At 36.6% G+C, this 22,718-nt stretch overlaps 1 protein-coding gene across 3 annotated transcripts in view; it reads right to left on the reverse strand.

Moving 5' to 3' along the window:
* Nucleotides 1-22,718, reverse strand: part of DMXL2 (Dmx like 2) — a 169,859-nt gene that overhangs the window by 123,816 nt on the left and 23,325 nt on the right. For 2 of the 3 annotated variants that reach the window (XM_081227961.1, XM_081227960.1), the window contains exons 2-6: nt 11,144-11,269; nt 8,295-8,366; nt 3,600-3,678; nt 2,640-2,775; nt 1,931-1,997 (exon numbers count right to left, since the gene is read on the reverse strand). In XM_081227961.1, coding sequence (XP_081084087.1) covers nt 1,931-1,997; nt 2,640-2,775; nt 3,600-3,678; nt 8,295-8,366; nt 11,144-11,269 — 480 coding nt within the window. Of the gene's footprint in view, nt 1-1,930; nt 1,998-2,639; nt 2,776-3,599; nt 3,679-8,294; nt 8,367-11,143; nt 11,270-22,718 lie in introns of those variants that run through there. The other variant, XM_081227962.1, reaches the window with a different exon arrangement.

Here is a 22,718-nt window from a genome sequence, read left to right on the forward strand (position 1 = left end):
TCTTATATATAAGTTTTATATATATTCATTTTATACTTAGGAAATATTATGTATTTAAAAAGGAGCATTCATAGAATCAGAAAAAAATTCTTGAAAATCAAAAACGTGATAGCAGGAAAAAATTATTTCTAAGTTAAAGCTGAACACCCCACTCAGAATTTAAACAAACAAACAAACAAAAAATGAAGAGGGGGGAGAAAAAAGAAAATTAGAGGATCAGTATAGAAGGATCCACATCTGAATAAGGGGAGATCCAGAAAGAGAGAAAAGAGAACACGAAAAGAAGGAAATAACACAAAAGGAATAATATAAAATAATCCCCCTGAACTGAAGGACATGAGTTTTCAGACTGAACAGGCGCATCAAATTGCCTGCACAAAAAAAGTCTTTATCCCTTAGAGATACATACTAAAATATTTATAGATGAGTGACCCATACCACGATATATTGAAATTTTAGAACACCGGGATAAGGGGAACATTCTTAAAACCTCTACAAGCTAGAGCTGGGAGAGCATGGTCATAATGGCACTATACCTCTCAAATAGCAACACTGGAAGCTGGAAGGCAACAGAAGCATGATTTTTTAAATTCTGAAGGAAAATTAGTTCCAACCCAATGCTATGCCCAATCAAATAAAGCATAACAAAGAAGAAAGAACTGTTCAGAGTTGCAAGGCCTCAAAAATGTTTTTTTCCCATTCATCTTTTCTCAGGAACCTACTGGAGGATATCTCTATCAAAACAAGGAAAGGGGCTTCCCTGGTGGCGCAGTGGTTGAGAGTCTGCCTGCCGATGCAGGGGACACGGGTTCGTGCCCCGGTCCGGGAGGATCCCACATGGAGCGAAGCAGCTGGGCCCGTGAGCCATGGCCGCTGAGCCTGCGCGTCCAGAGCCTGTGCTCCGCAACGGGAGAGGCCACACCAGTGAGAGACCCGCGTACCGCAAAAATAAACAAAAATAAAAATAAAACAAGGAAAGAAGATGATAAATGATGTGAAGAAACAGGGAATTTAACAAAGGAGATGGGCAAAGAGAATCTCCCGAGGTTGGTAAAAGAAAATCGTGATATGAGAGCTCTACTATTTTAGACTCAGAGAACAACCAAGCCAGATTGGAGCAAAGAGAACAGACATTTCCAGGATACCTCCTACGTGGGATTATACTGAGAGAAGATCCAAAGAATTTCAGAGGTGTGGGGGATGAATTAGGTATATAGAAAACTAAGCAAACAGTAAAACAAAGTTAATTACTAACGCCAACGTAATTATTCCATGAAAAATCTTTTACACACTCTTAATGTGAATAATAAATAGTGATTTTCCAAAATATTATGAGATGCTTATATCAGAAAGACAGAAGGAAGGGAAGTGAATATGTGTATGTGCTAAGTAGAGATGAGGTTGGGACATCAGCTAGAGAACTAAAGTCTTAGCCTCCATAGTAGCAAGGCCAGAAATTATACATAAAACCAAAAGGAAAAAAAAAAATTTAATTTTAAAATGGGAGCATAATCAAGTTACTAAAGAATATGTAAAGAAATACTAAACTATGAAATTTTATGAATCACTGCCTCTAGGACACGAATTAAGAGTGAGAAGAAGGGAGTGTATCTTTTCATTGTAAATCTAGTAGTAATATTTTACTTTTCAAATTATGTACATATGCTATTTTTTAAACCTAAAAATTAATTTTAAAAACCATAAATTTTCACAAGGGTCAAATAAGAATAAGAATAATAGCCATTATTTCCCAAACGCCAACTACCTATGGGAAACATAGCAGATCTTTTACAAAAACTATCACTATTCCTCAGGCCATCTTTGTAATGTAGGATTATCCTAATTTTACAGATGAAAAAACTGAACATGAGAATGAACAAGGAACACTTTTGTTTTGTTTTTTCTGTTTATGTTTTGTTTGGTCCTTTACCTTTCCAGCAGTAGCAAAATATTCACCATCAGGGGACCACTCCATCAAATGTACAGATACTGAGGTTCTAAAAAAACAAAATTGAACAGTTAGCATTTTTTAAATCTGGAACACTATATATATAAATGGTCAAAATAAGATTTTCATAACATCATCAAAACAAGAGTGTTTTCACCTCTCGAAAAAAAAATATAAATATTTCACCTCCCTAAAAATACAAATTAATTCATTAAAGCTAATCCAAAGCTCACTTTGGGGAGCCAAAGAAGAATGCAATTAACATGTATAAATGCTATCTGCAACCTACATGCCCCACCAACACCCTAATGTAACATTTGAAAACTGAGCTCATCATCTTCCCTGGCTAGTTGGATCCCTTCCCATACTCCATATTGTTAATGGATCCCTTCACACAATCCTTCCACTTGAAAGAGTGTCTCACAACTTTCACATCTTCCCTCTCCCGATCCCACCTATATCTCATGCATTAATGAATAATTCCTACATATCAACCTTCTCAACCCAAGTCCTGAGGTTATTAACTATGAAAATATTTTCATCCTTTTTTAAAACAATCAATTGTAGCACAGATTAAAGGATGATGTTATAATGGGTTTTAGTTAGAAAAAGTCTATTTTTCTAGGCTTCTAAGAACATATCTCAGGAAGCATTTTTTTAATTAATGAACATAACAGAGTTAGACACTAACTTGCACTGCCAGATGCACTTCCAATCATTTAAAACAGGAGGAATTTTATTATCGATTTCTTCCTCCTCTTCCAGAATGTCATCCCCTGGAGGAGCCCACAACTGAATAGAATCAGTTGCTGTCAACAATCTGTTATCTGAAAATTAAAGAATGTTCAGATGAATAAGCAAGGATTACCTAGAGAAATAAACACACATGTGGGCTTCTGCTTAGGTCTAAAAACTATTCTGTGAAAAATAAGCAATATTGCCTATGAAAAACACTTGTGGAGTATATCCATTTAAAAGTTAGAATCCACTGACAAGAAAACTTGAGGGAAACTTGAGAATAAAAAATAAAAGCCTCCTGACAAAGAGCTATTGTCTATCAGGTAAAACTTAAAAAAAAAAAAAAAAAAAAACAGAAGTAGAATAACAAAACAAACCCCAAAAAACTCTATATATATAACACAGAATATTCTCAGGATATGACATAACTAAAGATTAATGAAATTTGTTTTTTTACATGGACTATTAAAATTACCCTCACTAGTTGTGAATGTAAAAAGGGACAACAGCCATTATCATTAAAAGTTCCTGAACTTTCAATATTAAAGACAGTAATTTCCCGAAATACAAATAACAAAATGAGATAGGGTTTTTCTGATCTTGTTTTATTTCTGATTTTATTTCTTAATAAACACAGTAAGAGTAAAGTACAGCACATTAATTAATGAAAGAAATCATCATTGTTTCTTGGAACAAAACATTCAAAAGTAGCAGGGGAAAGCACAGAACAGTAAATTAAGCACTGTACAAAGCAGTGTATATGAAAAAGAAAAAAGTATACTTATTCACTAGCAAAAAGAGAATACTACTGATCATTTTCTTATTATAGGAGACTATATCACTATTACAGTGTAATCACACACTTAAAACAAATATTAACTTTTCATAATTTCTAAAGATAATCGCTAAATACCTTGAGGGTCCCATGCTAAATTGTATGTCACGGAACTCAAAAAAAACTGCCCAGTTTTAAGCCACTGACACTTGAGTTGCTGAAACATAGAGAGAGAAAGATATGTTTTCAAAGTAATATCCACAAGCACTACCATATTATCATTTTCTTCAACTGAAGACTATGATCTGAAACAAAGATGTAAATATTTCACTATTATTTTCAAAATACTGTTTTTAAAATAATTTCCAATGATTCCACTTACTATTCTACCATATCAGGCTGTTTGCCACGCCCAAACAAAGCATGTCTCCCAGGCTTCCTTCCATGTCTATAAACACAATCTTTTTTTTTTTTTTGGCTGCGCAGGGTCTTCATTGTGGCATGCAGGATCTTCAATGAGGCATGTAGGCTTCCTAGTTGTGGCATGCAAACTCTTAGTTGCGGCATGCATGCAGGATCTAGTTCCCCGACCAGGGGTGGAACCCGGGCCCCCTGCATGGGAGCACAGAGTCTTCCCCACTGGACCACCAGGGGAGTCCCCTATAAACACATTCTTATTCTTAGGGTATCCCTCCCTCTCTTTTCCGCCTGCAAACTCCTATGGTTACATCAAGATCTAGCTAAATCATCACCTCTGCAGTGAAGCCTCTTCTGACATCCTGGCAGCACTCAGAGCACTTTTTACTTACATTCTACCATTATAACACTGGTCACACTGAATTATTTGTTTATATATCTGACTCTCCTACTACACTGCAACGCTTCAAGGGCAGGAATTATGCCATAATGAGCTTTGTGTATTCACTGTTGTAATGACTGGTACACAGATGCTCAATAAATGTTTATAAAAACAAAGTAAACGCACATTAGAAAGAAGTACAAATTAACACAATCCTATGGAGTCAATGTCTAAAATAAAACTAGATATACCTTCCAAAAAGCCAACAAATTTGAACTATATAATATATAAAACCCATAAACCTGACCTATATTTGAATAATTTCCATTCTATTTTCTTACTGTTTCCATTCTAAAGTATAGAAAGATTTAAAATTTAAAAGTCACTGCTCTTTCCCATGAAATACAGTAAGTAAAAAAGTTTAGATATCTCTTTGCAGTAGACAAACATAAAATGTCCTTTTGTGAAAGTATAGTGCAATGTAAAGCCATGTCAAGGCTTTTTATAGGCAAGTTATACATTAATTGCTTGGCAAGTAATAATTTTTTTTTTTTTTTTTCTTTGCGGTACGCGGGCCTCTCACTGTTGTGGCCTCTCCGTTGCGGAGCACAGGCTCAGCGGCCGTGGCTCACGGGCCCAGCCGCTCCGCGGCATGTGGGATCTTCCCGGACCGGGGCATGAACCCGTGTCCCCTGCATCGGCAGGCGGACTCTCAACCACTGCGCCACCAGGGAAGCCCCGGCAAGTAATAATTTAATAAATGGCAATGCCCTCACTTATTATAATACTTTTAAAATGTTTAACAATAAAATAATTTATTCAAGATTTCATGACTATCTAGAGGTGGAATTTTAAAATACAACTACAAAACCTGAATTTCAGTATCCAAAAGTAATTTTATATTTATTAATCAGGGAAAAAGTTATTTTTTAAACACTATCACTGCTGACCCAACAACAGTCACAACAGTATTTTAAATACTGCTCAACAGAACTATTTACAGTAATAATAAAATCATTCCTAACACTAGAGCTATCCCTAATATTCTTTCCATTAGTGCTTCTCAGAGTGTAATCTGTGGACCAATTACATTGCAGAAATTTGGGGAGTGAGGTCTGGAATCTGATTTTTTTTTCTTTTTTAATTTCATTTTTCTTTTATATTAGAGTATAGTTATTCACAATGTTGTGTTAGTTTCGGATGTACAACAAAGTGAATCAGTTATACATATACATACATCTATTCTTTTTCAGATTTTTCTCCCATATAGGTTATTACAGAGTATTGAGTAGAGTTCCCTGGGCTATATAGTAGGTCCTTGTTGATTATCTACTTTATATATAGTAGAGTGTATATGTTAATCCCAAACTCCTCATTTATCCCTCCTACACACCCCCCACCTTTCCCCTTTGGTAACCATAAGTTTGTTTGCAAAGTCTGTAAATCTGTTTCTGTTTTGTAAATAAGTTCATTTGTATCATTTATTTATGGAATCTGAATTTTTTTTCTATAAATTTATTTATTTTATTTATTTAGTTTTGGCTGCATTGGGTCTTCGTTACTGCACATAGGCTTTCTCTATTTGTGGCGAGTCGGGGCTACTCTTCCTTGTGGTGTGAGGGCTTCTCATTGAGGTGGCTTCTCTTGTTGCGGAGCATGGGCTCTAGGCATGCAGGCTTTAGTAGTTGTGGCTCATGGGCTCTAGAGCATAGCCTCGGTAGTTGTGGCACACAGGCTCTAGAGCACAGGCTCAGTAGTTGTGGCACACGGGCTTAGTTGCTCTGCAGCATGTGGGATCTTCCCGGATCAAGGCTTGAACCCATGTCCCCTGCACTGTCAGGCAGATCCTTAACCACTGTGCCTCCAGGCAAATACAAATGAATTTTTAAATATGTACTCCCAATGACTCTTAAGTACTCTGAATTTTTTTTTTTTTTTTTTGCGGTACGCGGGCCTCTCACTATTGTGGTCTCTCCCGTTGGCGGAGCACAGGTTCCGGACGCACAGGCTCAGCGGCCATGGCTCAGGGGCCAGCCGCTCCACGGCATGTGGGATCTTCCCGGACCGGGGCACAAACCCATGTCCCCTGCATCGGCAGGCGGACTCTCAACCACTGCACCACCAGGGAAGCCCAGTACTCTGAAAATTTAATATGCATTTCATAATATTATCATAGGGAAGAGACTATGATATAATTTGTACTTCTGGGGGGAAATGTAAAAAAAGTATTCATATACATACATTTAATGGAAAATATCAAAACCACTTATTTACTGCAGTTAAGAATACAATTTTTTTTTTAATTACTGGTAGGGCTTCCCTGGTGGCGCAGTGGTTGAGAGTCCGCCTGCCGATGCAGGGAACACGGGTTTGTTCCCCGGTCCGGGAAGATCCCACATTCCGCGGAGCGGCTGGGCCCATGAGCCATGGCCGCTGAGCCTGCGTGTCCAGAGCCTGTGCTCCGCAACGGGAGAGGCCACAACAGTGAGAGGCCCGCGTACTGCAAAAAAAAATAATAATAAATAAATAAATAAATAATAAAATAAATTACTGGTAAATATGTCAAGAGGTGAAATCTTGGCATTCAGATTTCACACTGGCAGTTTTAACTATTTGTGAGTGATGGTGGAGTTCTAATGCATGTAGTAATTTTAAAATTAAAAAATTTTTCTAACCATATTGGATTTAGACAAAATATAATTCAGCACCCAGTGAGTTTACCTAAGCTCCTAACTCCTTCATTCAAATATTTAGAAGTACCTGTTATGTTCCAGATACTGTTCTAAGTACTTGAGATGCATCAGTGAACAAAAGAAACAAAGCTCCCTACCCTCAGGGAGCTTACATTCTAAACAGTAATCTATAAATAAATAAACAAGATAAGTGCTCTATTGAAAAAGGTTTAAAAATAGAAGGATAGACAGGTTAGAAGGAAGGTGGGAGAACCAAGTGGCAATTTTTAAAAGGGTGTTCAAGGGACTTCCCTGGTGGTCCACACGTAAAGAATCCGCCTTCCAATGCAGAAGATGCAGATTCGATCCCTGGTCGGGGAACTAACATCCCACATGCCTCGGGGCAACTTAGCCCGCCTGCCTCAAAGAGAGAGCCCGCGTGCCGAAACCTACAGACCCTGCCCGCGCACCCCAACTAGAGAGAGAAAACCCGTACACCACAACTAGAGAGAAGCCCTCACGCCACAAATAGAGAGAAACCTGGGCAGACCGCACACCATAACGAAAAGATCCCGCATGCCTCAACAAAGATCCCGTGTGCTGCAACTAAGACTCGACACAGACAAAAAAAAAAATTAAGAAAATAATTTTTTTTTTTTAAAAAGGGGAGGGCGGTCAAGGCACATCTCATTGAGAAGGTATTACTAAGCAAAAACTTAAAGGATCTGTAGGAACTGGCCCTGGAGCTATCCAGAGAAAGAAGGACATTCCAGACAAAAGAACAACCAATGCAAAGGCTCAAAGATGAGAGGGCAACTATCCAAAGAACACTGAAAATGCCAGTGTGGCTGGAGTGACCAGAGAGGACAAGAATAGCAGATGAGCTCTGAGAGGTAATAAATGGGTGCAGGTGTGGGGGCAAGGCGGGGGTGGAGGAAGAAGGGCTGTAGTCTATTCTAAGGTTTTTTGGCTTTAAATGTGAGAGAAGTATGGAGCCATTAGAGTTTTTAGCAGAGAAGTGTCATGATCTACTCTGCTGAGAACAGAGAAAGGGAAAGGGGATAGATTAATTAGACAGGAGACTAGTCTAGTAATCTACATAAGAAACAACAGGAGTTCACCTGGGGTAGATCCCAATTAACAAGGCAAATCTCAATAAGCAATATTCTAGGAAACTGATTTTCTAAAAGGCCTAGGGATATATTCCTAGTGAATGTAAAAGATCTTACCATAAAGCACCAGACAAACTTCACACTGATATTCCAGACCACCTTCAGCACCAGCTCCTAAGGAGCTCTTTATTGCTGTCAACTGGATTCCCAACTCAGTTATAAAACTTTTCTACTACCATTTAATACTTACACAATTTCTCTTATGAGAATTTATGCCCAAGGGCTCAAAAATACAAACAGCATTACCATATGAAGCTGCAACCTAAAAAAGAATGAACAAAGCATTAATATTTAATGAAAAGAGAAAATAAAGGTAACTTCCTTTTCACAATAATGTATAAACTGATTACATACAATCCCAATACAGTATTTATGGTTTATTCCCTTCCATAAATATAACTGGAAAAGTACTGGACTTAAGAATCTCTTCTCTTATCAAAAATTCAGCAGGCTTTATTTTCCATATCAAATACAAGGTTGACCTATTCAAAGAAATCATCCTTTTCTATAAAAATTTCATTTTTAAATGCAGAAATAACTTTTATTAACAAAGACACATTTCAATGGTACATCTGTCAGAAACTTTAAACTTTACAATCCAGTGAAAATAATATAAAAACCATGAGAAGTAGAAAAAGACATCAAAGGGCAACAGGTTTTAAAAAATATATCAAATAAAATGCCATTAACTATACCATCAAACAAAAAATACCAATTGGGAACACCATGTAGAAGGAGGAATAGAGAAAATGGACTAAGGAGAAACCAGACAGACATCCACTGCAACTGGAGGAGAAATAGCTGATATAGACATCTCTAGTGGACTTAAGCTAGGGGTTTGGGGGCCAAGAGGACTTTGCTCCAGGTCACATACCTGATGAGAAGAAATACAAATTCCTCTATTCCTAGGAGCTTACCAGAGCCTGTTTTCCAATAATTCCTTGAAAGCCAGTTCCCAGTTTATCTTCCTCTTGGCAAGAGGGAAACAACTACAGGGAACAGACCAAAAACCATCTCTTCTCACGCCTCTAGGTCTATGGGTTAACCTATAAAGCTAAATTAGGTATACATGTTTTTAAGGCAAGCCGAAAAGGTCTACTGTGATTTCAGGGCACTCTAATGCAAAAGAAGTGATTTCATTTATTTATTTATTTTTAGTATCTATAGTCACTCAGAGTGTATTTATTTATTTGTTTGTTTGTTTATTTGTTTATTTTGGCTGTGCCAGGTCTTAGTTGCACCACACAGGATCTTCACTGAGGCATATTTAGTTGCAGCATGCAGGATCCTTAGTTGCAGTACGCGGACTTCTTCGTTGTGGCACGCATGGGATCTAGTTCCCCAAACAGGGATTGAACCCAGAACCCCTGCATTGGGAGCGCTGAGTCTTACCCACTGGACCATCAGGGAAGTCCCCAAAAAAGTGATTTTAATTGTTATTTAATACCTAACTTTCTTTCCAAGAAAAAGCTGTTTACTCCACAATGGTAGGGGGAGAGCTACTTAAAATGCCTGGCCACAGTAACACTTAGGTAAAAGGTGTTATGAATGATCACATTCAACATGTCAATGAATGAATGAATGAATGATTATAACTGGTTAATACAAAGTCATAAATTTGAAAGTAATCATCACAAGGACTGGGGATAAATGAAATAAAAGAAGATGGCAATAAAAGACAATGAATCAGAGATGTCACAATTTGGGCTTCTTCACCTTCAACCAGGTTAGAAAAAGTAAAAACATGGTTATGAAAACCAAGGGCTTCTATATTTAAAAAAAAATAAAAACAAAAACAAAAATTCTGCTCCCAGAGTATCTGTTTATTGTGATCATCACCAGCACATAAATAATTTTTTAAAATGCATCTCTGACAACTATTGTAACAACTCTAAGCAGGTTTAAAGCTACCATGCTTGGTATAGGGAGATGAGCAATGAAAAATTAATGAGAGAAATCTGACACTCTGAGTGTTTTCTAAAGAGTAAGCAATACTTAGGGAGAATGACTGGGGAAAAAATTCAAAAAAGCAAGAAACAAGCATCAGAAAACACCAGAAAATTCAGTGTTTCAATACTATGTCAATTTTATCATTGGATTGTCATATAGTGGCACATTTACCCAAATATTAAAGCTTAATACAAACAGCAGGGTAGGACAGTAGAAATGATATATCACAATTATTATTTGGCATAAATTTGCATGATTACTATTTATTACCATGAATATTCCAATTTAACATATCCTTGATAAAATTTATTATTACTTAGTAAAGAACAATTTTTAGAACACTAAAACTGTTTAAATTATTACAATTATTACAGGAAAAATATTATTCTTATATTCCCATAGAAACATTTAACTCTGCTACACAACATTGGCCTTAATGAATTGCTAGAATATACAGCAAATATGCTATATTTACTTTACATATAATCAAAATTTGATGTATATTATGTGTGAAATTTTGGGGGAGAGGAACATATGATGAAACTTGAATTATTTTAAAATAAATCCTCTGTTTAAAGTCTGAGTGAATGAACTTTAACATTCTTCAAACAAAAAATAAAGTTTCATTAAATTAACAGAAACTTTACAAAGCATCAGTTACATGACATATATTATATTAGATGCTAAAAACTTGCTACATTTCTTGATAAAAATTTGATTTTATTATAATTTGGGAGAGATAAGGTATGCTAGATATAGGAGATAAAAGTTTACTTCCCTGCTACTGGCTTAATAGATGCTAGAACTATCAACTAGCAGAATATTAGCACACACAGGAATGTGAAGCCTACAAATCTTTTAAGACAGTATATACAGGTAGAACAATTAATTATCACTTATCAGCTTAATGGCTCTTTAAAATTTGTACATAACCTATCATTTTACCCCCTCCTATTAACAGCCATCTAAGCAAGGTATAATATATAATTAGAAATTGTAGGCAAGCCTTGTATAAAAGCATAAGAATACTCTCTGAGATTGTTAAATACATTAAAAGATGACATTTAATAAAGTAAATAAATCCCTTACTCTTCCATGTTGGTTAGAACACTCCACACAGCTGACTTGGATGTTTCCATGCTTAGCACCAGGAATGATCTGCACACATTCAAAGTCATTTGCCAAAATAACAATATCACAGCCCGATCCATATGCCTAAAAAGAAAAGTTTTACATTATGTAAGATATGTAATTTGTGAATTATTTTAGTTTATCTTAGTTTTTGCTGCTATTGCAAAGGATACTGTGACACATTTTACAAAAATAGTTAACGTAAGAATATTTAAAATGTCAATTTCCAAATCAGAACATTAAAAGTCACACCAAAAACATGGGGTGATGACACATCATGCATTATCATTCAACAACTGCTACTAACAGGAAAAGGGTTCTTCCAGGTCTTAAACACTATAGCCTCCATCCCTCATAAATCTTTCGGTTTAGAATTTCTCTCCGAAGCTCATCTCAGTAAACCCTAAAGAATAAAACCTCCATCTGAAAGTAATAAGGTATTGAAGCCTGCAATTGCATTCCCAGGGTTCAAACCAGGCTTGAGGAAGATCATGATAGAAATCAGATGCATTTTCCAACACAATTCCACATGGCTTAAAGAGCTAGTTAAATAGACATGAACCCCTGAGGCAGAATTACATGCACTAAGGCAAACACTAAACAAACTCAACTGCTGAAGTGAATCCATGATGAAGCCAGCCTGCCTGCCCCCTCCTCTCAACCTTACCAGGCAGGACAGAAAGACAGAGAGACAGAGACAGAGAGAGGAAACCAATCCAAAGTGGTTACTTACACACACACACACACACACACACACACACACACACACACACACACACACACACACACACACACACACACACACACACACACACACACACACACACACACACACACACACACACACACACACACACACACTAAAAAAAATAAACTGATTTCTATAAAATGTGACAAGTATTTGGTCTGGAAAATAAAATAAAACACAAAGTCAAGTTCCTGGAAAATTCCCTTGTTCAAAAGAACTATAATGAGCAAAACCACATATTTCTTCCTATTGCCACACTTCTTCTTGGTGTATGCTATTCCTGTTTAGTAACTTTGTGAATTTTATGATGACATAAGGGGCAGAGGGTGGGGACATTTTTCTCTTTCTTCCAAACTCAACTTATGATTAAATACTTAAAACAACCTAACAATTTAATTCTCAAATGAAAAAGCCCCATAAAAAGCAACATAAAGTTTATGAGGTGGTATTTTTTTCCCACTATTTCTACAGCCTTAAGCAATATGGTCATGTCCTACAAAATACAGATATCCAGTAGCCAGGGCTGACATGTGATGACAGCTAAGCCAGTGAGGTCCACATACGGCTGGTAATGAAAGAGGGAACTGAAGATAAAGACCAGAGAGGAAGACAGACACTACTTCTACTGGTTACTGAAACTTCCAGTGTTGCCAAAATCCTGCTCTAACTACTATAAACTATCTTCAACTCATGTGTTTGCATATAGCAGAAAGTTCCCCAAATGAAAAACAAAGATGGAATTTTAAGCAAAGGAACTATGGGGGAAAAAATCACTCCCAGGAGGAAATAACCACTTATACTCTCATAGACAAAGCAGATTTGCTATACTATGGATTCAAGAAAGGTAAACTGAATGGGAATCCTGAGTATAGGTAGAAGAAATGTTTGTGTCACCATGCTAACCTTTACACTTATATTATTAAAATAACAAAAATAATCTTACCCTTAAACATTTCACAATTTCCAAAGTGCTTTATAGCATTATCTCAGCAAAGCAGATTGATGGTAAGAGCAAAACTTTACCTAGTTTGGAATCACCACACGCAGGGTTTTCAGTGTTGGTTCTGCAGTACTATGGGATCTTAAGCAAGTTACTTAAGCTCTCTGAGCATCTCCTTGTGGTAGAATGGAAGAAATAATACTTAATTCTTAGGATAGAAAATCTATTTCCATAGTGCTTAGCACACGTCACTCATTAAAGACACAAAGCAGTGCATGATGTCCCAAGTCTGGGCTAGCAACTGGGAATACAAAAACACAAGATGTGGTCCCAGTGAGTCTAATGGGGAGACAACCAAGTGAATCACCAATCACAACTAAATGACAAACTGCCATGACAGAGAGAGATACCTATGTTACTGGCAAAGACAAAAGGTACTCAATGAATGTCAAATCGGGACTTCCCTGGTGGCGCAGTGGTTAAGAATCCTCCTGCCTATGCAGGGGACAAGGGTTCGAGTCCTGCTCCAGGAAGATCCCACATGCCAACGGAGCAACTAAGCCCGTGCACCACAACTACTGAGCCTGTGCTCTAGAGCCCGTGAGCCACAACTACTGAGCTCATGCACCGCAACTACTGAAGCCCACGTGCTGCAACTACTGAAGCCCATGCGCCTAGAGCCCATGCTCTACAACAAGAGAAGCCACCGCAATGAGAAGTCCGCGCACCGCAACCAACAGTAGCCCCCGCTTGCCGTAACTACAGAAAGCCCGCGCGCAGCGACGAAGACCCAAAGCAGCAAAATAAATAAATAAATAAATAAACGTTAAATCACTCCCCCTTTCATCTTTGCAACAAACCTGAGAGGAAGAGAGTATCGTTACCATTATATAAAGAAAGATTCAGGTTCATTTATTTGCCCAAGATTATACAGTAAGTGGAAAATGTTCAAACTCAGGTCCTTACAATTCTTATGTTCTTTTCCCCTACATTACACGTCAAAGAGACATAAAATATTTCAGATAAGTATTAGCACACTTGCTTCTCTAAAGATGGGCCATCCCCAGCAACAGCTGCTCTAGACATAGGCTCTTACTGCTCAGTCACTGAAGAGGATTTTTACTCCTCCCTAGATAGCCATAATTATCTGACCTTTGCCTGAGGACATGTACCATGCTCCTTAGAAGTAGAGAATCTTGCCATTTTTCTGAAATGCAATAGTTCTCAAACCTGGCTGCATCAAAATCACCTAGGGAACTTGTTAAACATACAAATTGAGTGGTCCCACCCCAGACTTACTAAATCAGAATCTTCATGGATAAAAGAATTTGGCAATATCTATCAAAATTTTAAATACAATATACCCTTTGATTGACAAGTCCCTATTTTACTATAAGCATACTAGCAAAGCTTGCCAAAATATATAGAGAAGGATATTCACTGCCTCATTATTTTAAGCAGCAAAAACTGAAAATAATCATACCATCTATCAGTAGGGAAGTGGTTAAATAAGTTACTGAATATCCATCGAGTAGAATACTATGCAGTTACCAAAAGTTTAGAGACCACTGGTCTAAAATGGCCTCAAATCCCTTATCAAACTACTAATTACCATCATAACAGAACAATAATGGGTGGCACTAGCGTCCTGTGGAACCACACCTAGGCAATACCTTCTCTTTTATATAATATCCATGGTCATGGCTAGAACGGAACCCCGTAAACTACTGCACACAAAGAGCTGGAAAAGTACAGAAGTTGAATATTATTATTCTTCACCTTTCTCTAAAGAGTCTAAAATACACATAACCCCAAGTGTGCAAGAACAGGGGACTCATAATCAGTCAGTACTGAATCACATGCATTCTATAGCTGAAGGTGCATAAGATTTTAATGATTTATATACATGTGTGTTTGTTTGTCTGGTTCCTACTACACTGAGAGGTCCATCAGAGCAAGGACCATGTTCTTGTTTACCACTGTAGTCCCAGCACCCAGCATGTGCACAGCCCTCAACAGATACAGTTATCTGTATAACAAATAAATGATTCAAAATCTTCCTAATTTCTGGCTCCAGAAGTCTATGTACCTGGAAACTTGGTCAAAGAACATGGAGTTCAGACAGTTGATATAAGCTAATAATTTGGCCAAGTTTATGATGGTAGCTATACAAGGAAAGAGAAAGGTATTTTGGCTTATTTTCCAGTCTAACAGCATCATGGATTTAGAAGACCTACCAGAAGAGAATCTATCAAAGCCTTCCTTAATAATTTACCATTTATTGAATACCTTCTATGATCAGGCAGTCTGCTAGGGTCTTTATGAATATCATATCTTCACAGGCCCCCTTGTAAAGGTGGAGAAACTGAGGCCCAGAAAAGATAAGTAACTTGCCCAAGTTCACAGAGTGAGGATTCATTTGCTTCATAGTAAAGCTCCTGCTCTTTCCATTGCATCACCCCAACTCCACTAAGATGTCTTATTAGCACTAAAAGGCCCACGTTCATATTTGTAATCCCAAGTATAATTTCCCACAGCATCTAGCTCAGAGTAAAGACCAGCAGCTGAGAAGGTTTATACAAAATCTATAATTACTCAAGAGATTTCCATTCTTTCAATTTTAGGTCAAAAGCAATTTGTTTCATTCCTCTTTTTCAGAATTCAGTTTTACCAGAGGAAAAATTTATAATGCAGAAGGAAAAGCAGGCACTCACTGAGACTACAAGCAAATACTAAAATGATCCCAGAGAGTACAGGATATGGGCTCCTTTGTACTAGGTAAATAAATATCTCTGACTCGGCTGAGTATAAACTAACTATTCCACATGTGGTAGAGAGGCTACAGGATCACTACAGGGAAGCAGGAAAAAGGGCACTAAGTCCTTTCTGGAACACATGGAATCCCTTAACCAAGTTCTTCCCTTGGGTTCCTGGGAGAACCACCCCTATGCCATAGCACCATACACCAGTGTCCTGCACTAATAACAGTACTGATGTATATAACATATTTCTCAAAGTCAAGGATATGGTACTGGCCCAAACGCAGAGATGAAGTCCAAGAAAAAAGGAAGAATCTTAGAAAAACATCCTTTCCTTCTATTCACGTGGGAGTTTCTTTTATGGAAGGACTGAACTGTCCTTATGATGAAGAATTAATAACTAGCTGACAGTATATAACTAAGAGATAATTGTGTAGCACAAGTTCTAAAGGCAAAGACATGCTTTAACCCTCACTTGTTTTAACCTTACTTTTGGAGACTGAATCCATCCTGTCAGGAAAGAGAAAACTAGTCTCTACTTTGAGCACTGAAACTAAATTTCCAACCTCATGGAAGTTTTCAACCTGAGTCTAGTGGGTGTGAGTCACAGATGGTCTCAGGACGTCTTTGAAATCCTGGAAATTATACTTAAAGCCATGTGAATGTGCTGGTTTTCACTGGGTCCATAGATTTCATTAGTTTGTCTTAAAGAATCTCTTCCTTAGACAAAGTGTGTTATCACAAAATTATTAAATGGGAGCTAAAAACCTGAGTATTTGTTATTACCAAGATTCTATGTTTTTAGTTGTGATATCCAAAATATCATTAGCAGAGTCCTGTCAATTAGCTGAGGCTGAAAAACAAGTGGCCCTCTTCTTTTACCTTATTAAAATGTTACACTTGAAAAAAATTTAAGTATCATTTTCTAAAGCCATAAAATCCTCTGAATTAACACACTATCGTGACAATAATAAAAATACTGTTGCCTTCTCTAGAGGGTTCAATGTCATTCTGAACAATGATTAAGTGTAGCTGAATAGGCATAACACACTCAGTCTTCTCTAACCTCAGTTTTATATATACTAATTGCCTTGACTACATTATTTTCAAAAATTCAGATAAGTAATACTCATATCTCAAACACTGTTCTAATTTCTCAGATTGCCCTTAAGTCTTAGATAAATTAAAGTGTAAAGTAAAGAAAAAAAATTTTTTTTTTGGCCTTGCCTTGTGGCTTATGGGATCTTAGTTTCCCTACCAGGGACTGAACCCAGGCCCTGAGCAGTGAAAGTGCCTAATCCTAACCACTGAACCACCAGGGAATTCCCAATTTTTAAAAATTTCTTCTTCCTATTTTTTTAAACATCTTTATTGGAGTATAATTGTTTTACAATGTTGTGTTAGTTTCTGCTGTATAACAAAGTTAATCAGCTATACATATACATATATCCCCATATCTCCTCCCTCTTGCATCTCCCTCCTACCCTCCCTATCCCACCCCTCTAGGTGGTCACAAAGCACCAAGCCGATCTCCCTATGCTACGTAGCTGCTTCCCACTAGCTATCTATTTTACATTTGGTAGTGTATATATACTACTCTCTCACTTCGTCCCAGCTTACCCTTCCCCCTCCCCGTGTCCTCAAGTCCATTCTCTACATCTGAGTTTTTATTCCTGTCTTGCCCCTAGGTGCATCAGAGCCTTTTTTTTTAGATTCCATATATATGTGTTAGCATACGGTATTTGTTTTTCTCTTTCTGACTTACTTAACTCTGTATGACAGACTCTAGGTCCATCCACCTCACTACAAATAACTCAATTTTGTTTCTTTTTATGGCTGAGTAATAAATCTTACAGAAACATGACCTTTCCTATAAGAATACAGAGAATGAATACATTATACTGGCATTTTCTATGTTGTAGTTGGATGCTTTAACATCCTGGTAGTTACAGGGTCAAAGTTTGAGATCGCTGACAACTGTTCACAGATGTGTCTAAATTTTAAAAAGAATAGCACCGATGAATCAAGAGGTACTAAGCAAGTTGAAAGGTTTCACTAATTTAACAAGGTGTTACAGTCTATTTTAACAAGAATACTCTACCAAAAGTGTTACTGTTAAACTCCCACCTCTCCCTGAGAGTTCTGATTCATATAAATATAAGGCACATGTTATTAAAAGCTAGAAAAATAATTATAAGAAAGAGGTGCCATTTATTGAAAGCCTGCTGGGTACAAGTATTGTACTATGCATTCCACATTCCTAGTCTTTCTTTCAAGACTGCAGTAAACCTAGAAGTTGGTTATTAATCCCACTTTAGTATAAAGAAATGGAAGTTCATATGATTTAATCAAAGTCCTAAGTCACAAGGCAAACACATACTGGCATGCAAATTTAGATCTTTTACACTGTTTTATACACTTCAATGATGACCATCTTCTATCATATTGTTTTCTAGTGCTTAAATTTTTGTTCATCTTATTGGTTAACTACATAAATTCATTTAAATTCTTCATTTCTGCTGTGATTTCTGCTCTATAAACAAACAAAAAACTAAAGAGAATACAGGGTTGTCTGGGCTTTCATGATTACTTGGTTGTACCAAGTCACCTTCAGGAAATAGTCTTAAGAGGTCAGTGTTGACCTATGAAAAAATTTTACAACCAAGAAAACAACGCACAGATTAACAAAAATTTCCCAAGAAAACATCCTTTCCCTCTCTTCATTTTAGTCACCTAGTTAAAACCCTAACTGCTTATGATACTCACAGAATTAAAAATTAACTTCTAAAATGGACAAATAGGTTTCCTTATTGAATGCTGAATGGATCCCTGATTAAGCTAGAACTTTCAAATAGTACTTATCCATTAAAGCTAAATAAACCACTTAAAGTGTTTTATGTTTTCAATGACAAAATATTCTTTATTATAGAGAGAATAACACATGTACTAAATTTTAAAACTATATAGGAAAATTAAGTCACCTTCTTAGACTTGACCGTCCCCACTCATAGCCAAGGAGCAATCACTTAACAGTTACCTATGAACTCTTCCTGAAATGTTTAGTGTACATACAAATGTATCTACATATAAATCTTTCTTTTTAACATAAAGAGACTATGCTATACACAATTCTGCAACTTCTTGTCCACTTAATTAACAATATATCTTGAAAACTTTCCAAATCCCACAGAAGGAATTACTTCATTCTTCTTAATAGTTGCATAGTATTCCATTTTGTGGCTTTGCCATAAGTAATTTAGGTTGTTTCCAATCTTTTACTATTGCAAAAAATGTTTCAATGAACATCTTCATGTATATGATACTATGCATATGTATGGAAATATACCCATAAAATAAATTCTAAAACATTACTTGCTGTGTCAGTGATTAGAATTAATAACTAAAGCAGACCGCCCTTCAAAAAATCATACTCCCCAGATATAAAAAAGTACCTGGGGCTTCCCTGGTGGCGCAGTGGTTGAGAATCCACCTGCCGATGCAGGGGACACGGGTTCGTGCCCCGGTCCGGGAAGATCCCACATGCCGCGGAGCGACTGGGCCCGTGAGCCATGGCCGCTGAGCCTGCGCATCCGGAGCCTGTGCTCCACAACGGGAGAGGCCACAACAGTGAGAGGCCCGCATACCGCAAAAAAAAAAAAAAAGGACCTGTTTGTCCACTTCATCACTAATCCTGATCATTATCAAATGTTTCAAATGTTTTAATCTTTCTAATCCAACAAAACCTGGCATCTACTTGTTTTAATTTGTATTTTTATTAGGAACATCTTTTCATATATTTATCAGCCATTTATATTTCTTTCTCTTCAAACTGACTATTCATGTTACTGGTCCATTTCTTTTTCTGTTTTTTTTTTTTTTTTTTTGCCACACAGCGCAGCTTGTGAGATCTTAGTTCCCCGACCAGGGATGGAACCTGGGCCCCTGACAGTGGAAGTGGAGAGTCCTAAGCACTGGACTTCTAGGGAACTCCCACTGGTCCATTTCTTAACTGGGTCTTTAGTACTGTTGTTCTCAGTGATTTATAAGAGCTCTTCATAGAACTTATACTTTGTCATATGTAGCTAACGAATTCTTTTTTTTTTTTAACAAAATGCCTGAGCTGAAGATATATGAAGGTGCAAACATATCAAAGAAAACATTTTCTTAATTGCGATAGTATATTAATATAATACACAATTCCAATTTTTAAAACTTTATAAATAGATCATAAGAAGCCACTGACTATCTTAAAACCTAATTTATGGCTTACCAGGAAACCATAGACTTATGCATAAAAAATACACATTCGGGACTTAATGAGAGTTCTCAAAATGAAATTTAAGTCTACATAATGAGGTGGTTTTTTTTTTTTTTTTTTTTTTGGCTGCGCTGGGTCTTAGTTGCAGCATGCGGGATCTTAGTGGTGGCATGCATGTGGGATCCAGCTCCCCGACCAGGTATCAAACCCTGGCCCCCTACATTGGGAGCACAGAGTCTTACCCACTGGACAAGCAGGGAAGTCCCTATGAGTACTTATTATCAGCAATATATATATTCAATCAGCCTCACCTGTCTTCCTATAAGTTTCTATACCTAAAGTCAAACCCTTACCATTATCAATTGCTGCCTACCACCACCCCCAAAATAAATAAGCCTCCTGTCATTCAGATACAAGTCAAAACTACAGTTAGAAAAGGGCGAGAGGGTAGTATTTGAAAAGCTCTTCCTTCCACATGAGTAAGAACACATTTTACTGAGATGATTCAATCATTCTAACCGTTTGAAGTTCATTCAAGAATGCTGAATGAGCAAAATAAATGACAAAGAAACTATATATTAAAATAAACAAAACAAACAAACAAAAACTAAATATTATGCAAAAAGCTCAGACTAAGCCAATGATGCATGAAGCAACATCGGAAATAATCTACTATGACTACTTGTGTAGTAACCAAAGGGACTGTTCCTCTTAGAAACAACCCACACCAGGAAGTGCAAAACTAACAGACTACCTATAAGTAACAGTAGAAGAAAGCAAAGCTGCAAGCAGTATGCTAAGTGATACATAAGACAAAGATTAATAGCATGTAAAAACAAAAATTTATGGCCAGAAAAAAGGAAGAGAAGAAAATTGAAGAAAATACTACATGTTTGTGATTAAGGGGTAAGAGACAAAATGATTTTTGTTTTAATTTCTTCCTAACAACCCCAGAGAAGCAAGTGATCTGAAAGTAGAACTTTCTCTAATTAAAATTAAAACTTTAAATTTAAACAAGAACTATTTTTAATATTAGTCAAAAGCTATAGCCAATTTTGATAATTTACTAACAAGACGGACCTATAAGAAAACTTCTAAATACTAAGATAAAAAGAAACAGACACCTGTAGTCCAAACTAAGCCTATTTCTATACCCTTGAACCAAGAACAAACGTATGTTTTTTTTAATTTACTGGTACTAGTACCATCTGAAAGGAAAATGAGACCTTGAAAAGAAAAATATGCAATAATTAATTAATTAATTCTAATAAACCATTACAAAACGAGTTCTATCTCCAGTTTGCCTGCATTCTCATTAAAAGGTAGGTCTGGAAATAAAACCCCAAAATTATCTTCTCTTATAAATAACTATTTTATGTCAGTGCTAAGAATAAACCATTCAAAGTATTAATTATCAAAAATGTATAAAGGAAATCATAGTAATACTGGTAACAATAAGCCCCATGGACTGGCCAGCACGTATAAAAACTTAGAGTCACCTTTCAGCCTCAAATTTGTTCTCTAAAGCTTAGAGTATAAAATAATTTGCTTCATAGAGAATATTGAAGTAAAATACTACTTTTTAAAACTGCTATGTCTAAAGAAATAAAATGAGCTTTTTTGGATGTTAAATTATTAGAAATAGAGAAAATAAGTACCTAATATCTTGTTCCTTAATTTGTTCTTAATACATTTTCCATCTGAAAGGATTTTAAAGTTAATAGTATATTATGTAGCAATATTAATATGTAATGTTTATGACAACTTTCAATTATTTTGTAACTACTGGCCATTTCCAGAAAATCATTTAATCTAAATGTTGATATTTTGAGGGAGATGGTCCTGACAGTGTTCAAAAAAATATTTCCCAAATAATATGATTAAACTATTAAATTGTAGTTAAACTTCCAATCCTGCAATATGATGGAAAGAGTACATTCTTGAGAATCTAGAGGTACTAACACTGACTATAACAATGGGCAAATCACAGTCTCTCTACAGGTAATTCCTCAATCAGTCAAACGAAAGATTGTGACTAGATCACTTCTGAGACCCCTTTCAACTTCTAAACTGTGATTCCATTAAGTGTACACAAATTTGCTTCAAAAAGTCTTGATAAAAAGATTAAATAATCCAGTGTACACTATTTTACATAGAACCCCAGCTAAATGTTTTATATCTTGTGACTCTTTCCCCTACTCAAAGCTGACAGGAGGCAAGGATGGGTCCAGAATAATGACCAGTGGCTAACAGCTGAAAAAGATGAGCTATGCCGAAGTCTATTCTGGGGAATTTAAACCAGAAAACCCAGAGTTAGCAGGAAGAGTTGAGCTGAAAAGTCATACATATGATAAGGCAGCCATTAAGAACCATGTGCAATTTGAAACTGAAATCACCAGTTTGAGAAGCAAATGGATCAGATATCCGAAAATAAGAAAGAACTCACAAGAAAACATGTATGCAAAATCTCTAAGAAAACGCGGTTTATTCTACCAGCTTTTTAGTTCTAATCACGCTGAAGCTCAGTTGCCCTTCCTTGATGATTCATTGTGTATACTGAAATAAACCTGTTTTTACTCCAGTTCATCTGTTCCTTGCCCTGACTGGAACCGAAACTGGTACGAAGACTGGGGATATTCAGAGCAGGGCTTCAAGGAAAATATGGAATTGTCCATGATATTACAGCAGCAGCAGTGAGGACACAAGAATAGAAAGCTGGCAAAAAAAATATATGTATAATAAAGTTACAGTTACTAAAGTAGTCATCTGTGATCCAGATGTGGGATCCAGAATACGTACTAGAGAAAGGCTTTTGGAGCACTAAATAG

The sequence above is a fragment of the Mesoplodon bidens genome (assembly GCF_964165515.1).
Source record: "Mesoplodon bidens genome assembly, chromosome: 3".
Taxonomy (NCBI): Eukaryota; Metazoa; Chordata; class Mammalia; order Artiodactyla; family Ziphiidae; genus Mesoplodon; species Mesoplodon bidens.